Genomic DNA, 3,421 nt, shown 5'->3' with positions numbered 1-3,421 from the left:
TCGAAACGAACAGCTGCGGCGGCCCAACACGCGATCCCATCTGTAAAATCTGTGTTTTATGTCCGGCTCGACCAAGCCGAGAGTAAATTTGGCCAGACTTTGCGGCCAGATGAACAGCGAACGGTCGCGCACGCGTCCTCTCGGCCTCTGTCTCTGGCCCACCTATCGGTCATCAACCTATATTCCACCGGTCCCATTTAATCCGCACACGTGGGTGGGCCTGCACGTCAGCCATCCAGCCGCCCCCAGCCGTGTCCTTTTTTATGGCGAAGTTGTGGACTGGCCTATCTACTTCCCCATTGTTAGAGTTATAGTGAGATATATTTATGTGGCCTTTGGCCTTTTGTATTCTAGCCTTCTGGCATTTTCTTGTACATGTATATATGCTGGTCTTTGGCACCATAGTAATACAAGTTGCTTTCATAACATGGTATCAGAGCCTAGGTGTAGGTCTTCTCGAACGCCGCAACTCGTCCTCGTCTCCCGATAGATTTTTCTTTCCGGCTGCCGTGTCTTCCTTCCAGCTGCTCCCTGTTCCCCACGTCGTCGCTGCCCTATTGACTGCCGCCCCGTCCGGCTCACCTCTGCTGCCACCCAGATTGGATCTCGGAAGCCCTGCCGGAGTTCAAATTGCCTCCCGTCGCCGACTCCTCAGGATGCTGTCGCGGCCGCCGGCCGCCGTCCTTCCCTCCATCGGCATCGGGCCGTTCCTCGCAAGGAACTGCCCGTTCACCTGCAGCGGCGCCTGCTGGTGGTTGCCGGCCGTCCTGATCCGTCCCAGTCGTCGCCGGCCGTCCGCCGTCGGCCACCGGCCCTGTCCGCCGCCGGCCAGCGGCCTCGTCCGCTTGTCGCTGACGGCCGCCCGTCCGGTCCTGCTCTCTCCGCCTGCTGCTGACTTTCGAGCGCTCGTGTGGTGTGGTCGTGGGAGTTGGAATTGCTGTTGTTTCGTGATCAGATCGGGATTTCCCTTCATTCAAAAGAGAGAGAGAGAGAACGCCGCCGGCCCGATTCCTGGAGCGCTAGCTGCTGGTTGCCTCCAACGAGTGCTTGGCTGGGGCTGTTGGCTGCGATCTGTTGGCCTGTCCTGTCTCGGTTGACCGATTATGTCAATGTTGTCGGGCAGGATTTCCTCTCGTGGCTGCCCGCTGATTTTGGACGGTGTACCTTACACTGATCCTGTCTCACAAATGCGTCTTTCCTCGGTGCTTGGTGCTCGTCCACATATGACGTCGTCACCTACGGCGTATTCCGTAGGTTGTGCTGGTCGCTTTACCGCTGCTCCTCTCTCGACCTCTACACACGGCGGTGGCCGCTCTACGTCGACTCCTCTCGCGGCTTTCGCGCGCGGTGATGACCGCTCTACGTCGACTCCTCTCGCGGCTTCCGCACGCGGTGGTGACCGCTCTACGTCGACTCCTCTCGCGGTTTCCGCACGCGGTGATGACCGCTCTACGTCAACTCCTCCCGCGGCTTCCGCGCGCGGTGGTGGCCGCTCTACGTCGACTCCTCTCGCGGCTTCCGCGTGCGGCGGTGACCGCTTTACGCCGACTCCCCCAGTGGCTTTCACATGCGACTCTGCGTCGACTTGCTACTCTCGGTCAACTCTACACGCGGTTTCGACGGGTGGCGGTGAATGCTCATCGTCGGCGTGTGTTTCTACATCGACTTCTTCCGCTGTGTCCTTGTCTGCGCGTGAGATTGCGCAGCTGCAATGCTTTCTTGCTGCTTGGGAATCTTCACCAACAGGTTCTGCAGTTTCTGTGACGGACTCCTATGGCAATGAGAAACCACCTTCTACTCATTCAGGTACATCCCCATGGATTCTTGATACTGGAGCATCTTTTCATATGACTTACGATTCTTCCACTTTGACCTCTGTTCGACCTGTCGAGTCTCCTATTCGTGTTCTTACGACTGATGGCACCCCTCTCCCTGTAGCTAGTCGAGGCACGCTTAGCACTTCTTCATTTCATGTCCTCTCTGTCGCTCATGTTCCTCGACTTACCATGCAACTCATATCTGGTGGTCAGATTGTTGACTCTAGTTGTAGGGTCACTCTCGATTTTGATTCGTGTTCTGTTCAGGATCGTCGCACAGGCGCTCTGCTTGGTGCTGGCCCTCGACGCTCCGATGGTCTTTGGGAGCTTGACTGGCTTCGTCTTCCCTCCGCTGCCAACGCCACCAGTCGTGCAACCCCTGTTGTTGCATCTACCAGCTCTTTTCAGCAGTGGCATCATCATCTTGGCCATTTATGTGGTTCTCGTCTCTCATCCTTGGTGCATCGCGGTGTTCTAGGGTCTGTCTCTGGTAACGCTTCGTTGGATTGTCTGGGTTGTAGGCTTGGTAAGCAGATTCAACTACCTTATCCTCACAGCGAGTCAGTGTCCGAACGCCCTTTCGATCTCGTTCACTCTGATGTTTGGGGTCCGGCTCCCTTTGCTTCGAAAGGGGGTCATCGCTACTATATTATCTTTATAGACGATTTTCTTAGTACACTTGGATCTATTTCATGTCTTCTCATAGTGAGGTGTTATCTATATACAAAAAATTTGCTGCCATGGTTCATACACAGTTTTCCACTCCTATTCGTGTTTTTCGCGCAGATTCTGCCGGTGAGTATATCTCCCATGCGTTGCGAGGATTCCTTGCTGAGCAGGGTACTCTTTCTCAGTTCTCTTGCCCTGGTGCTCATGCTCAGAATGGTGTTGCTGAGCGCAAGCATCGTCACCTTCTTGAGACGGTGCGTGCGATGATGATCGTGGCCTCTCTTCCGCCTCACTTTTGGGCTGAGGCTGTTACCACTTCCACCTATCTCATTAACATTCAGCCATCTGCTGCTCTACATGGTGGTATTCCTCTTGAGCGTCTTTCTGGCCGTTCTCCTGATTATTCGGCGCTTCGTTTGTTTGGTTGCGTTTGCTATGTTTTGCTTGCCCCTCATGAACGCACCAAACTGACTGCTCAGTTTGTCGAGTGTGTCTTTCTCGCATACAGTGATGAGCATAAGGGCTATCGGTGTTAGGATCCTGTCGGTCGCAGGATGCGTATTTCCCGGGATGTGACCTTTGATGAGTCTCGTCCCTTCTACCAGCGTCCATCCTCCTCGGCCTTTTCCACGGACGACATCTCTTTTCTTACGTTTCCGAATACACCTCCATCTATGCCCAGTATTCCCACTCCTCGTCCTGCTATTGCAGATCCGACGTCGTGCTCTCCTACGGTTTCTTCTCCTCCCTCATCGCATGACTCTCCACCTGAAGCAAATATGCCCTAGAGGCAATAATAAAGTTATTATTTATTTCCTTATATCATGATAAATGTTTATTATTCATGCTAGAATTGTATTAACCGAAAACATAATACATGTGTGAATACATAGACAAACAGAGTGTCACTAGTATGCCTCTACTTGACTAGCTCG

The 3,421-nt window shown here is 53.8% G+C and overlaps 1 protein-coding gene across 1 annotated transcript; it reads left to right on the top strand.

Annotated features, from left to right (window-relative positions):
• Positions 1–656: 656 nt before the first annotated feature.
• On the top strand, positions 657–3,062 carry LOC147988370 (uncharacterized). Its single transcript, XM_087534665.1, has 4 exons — positions 657–913; positions 1,124–1,806; positions 2,604–2,900; positions 2,995–3,062. The coding sequence occupies exons 1-4, from the start codon at positions 657–659 to the stop codon at positions 3,060–3,062; spliced, it is 1,305 nt and encodes a 434-aa protein (XP_087390791.1).
• The last annotated feature ends 359 nt before the right edge of the window (positions 3,063–3,421 follow it).

This window comes from Triticum urartu, chromosome 1A, assembly GCF_056163025.1.
Source record: "Triticum urartu cultivar PI428250 chromosome 1A, HENAU_Tu73, whole genome shotgun sequence".
Taxonomy (NCBI): Eukaryota; Viridiplantae; Streptophyta; class Magnoliopsida; order Poales; family Poaceae; genus Triticum; species Triticum urartu.
The sequence above is the reverse complement of the archived record's forward strand: the minus strand, read 5'-3'. Positions and strand labels throughout refer to the sequence as shown.

Bases quoted from the DNA above. Each gene is read 5' to 3' on its own strand.
- LOC147988370 (XM_087534665.1), top strand. From the start codon at position 657: ATGCTGTCGCGGCCGCCGGCCGCCGTCCTTCCCTCCATCGGCATCGGG. The intron at 914-1,123 runs GTGTGGTCGTGG...GTTGTCGGGCAG, and splicing joins GACTTTCGAGCGCTCGTGTG to GATTTCCTCTCGTGGCTGCC. The intron at 2,901-2,994 runs GTTTGTTTGGTT...TCTCGCATACAG, and splicing joins TCCTGATTATTCGGCGCTTC to TGATGAGCATAAGGGCTATC.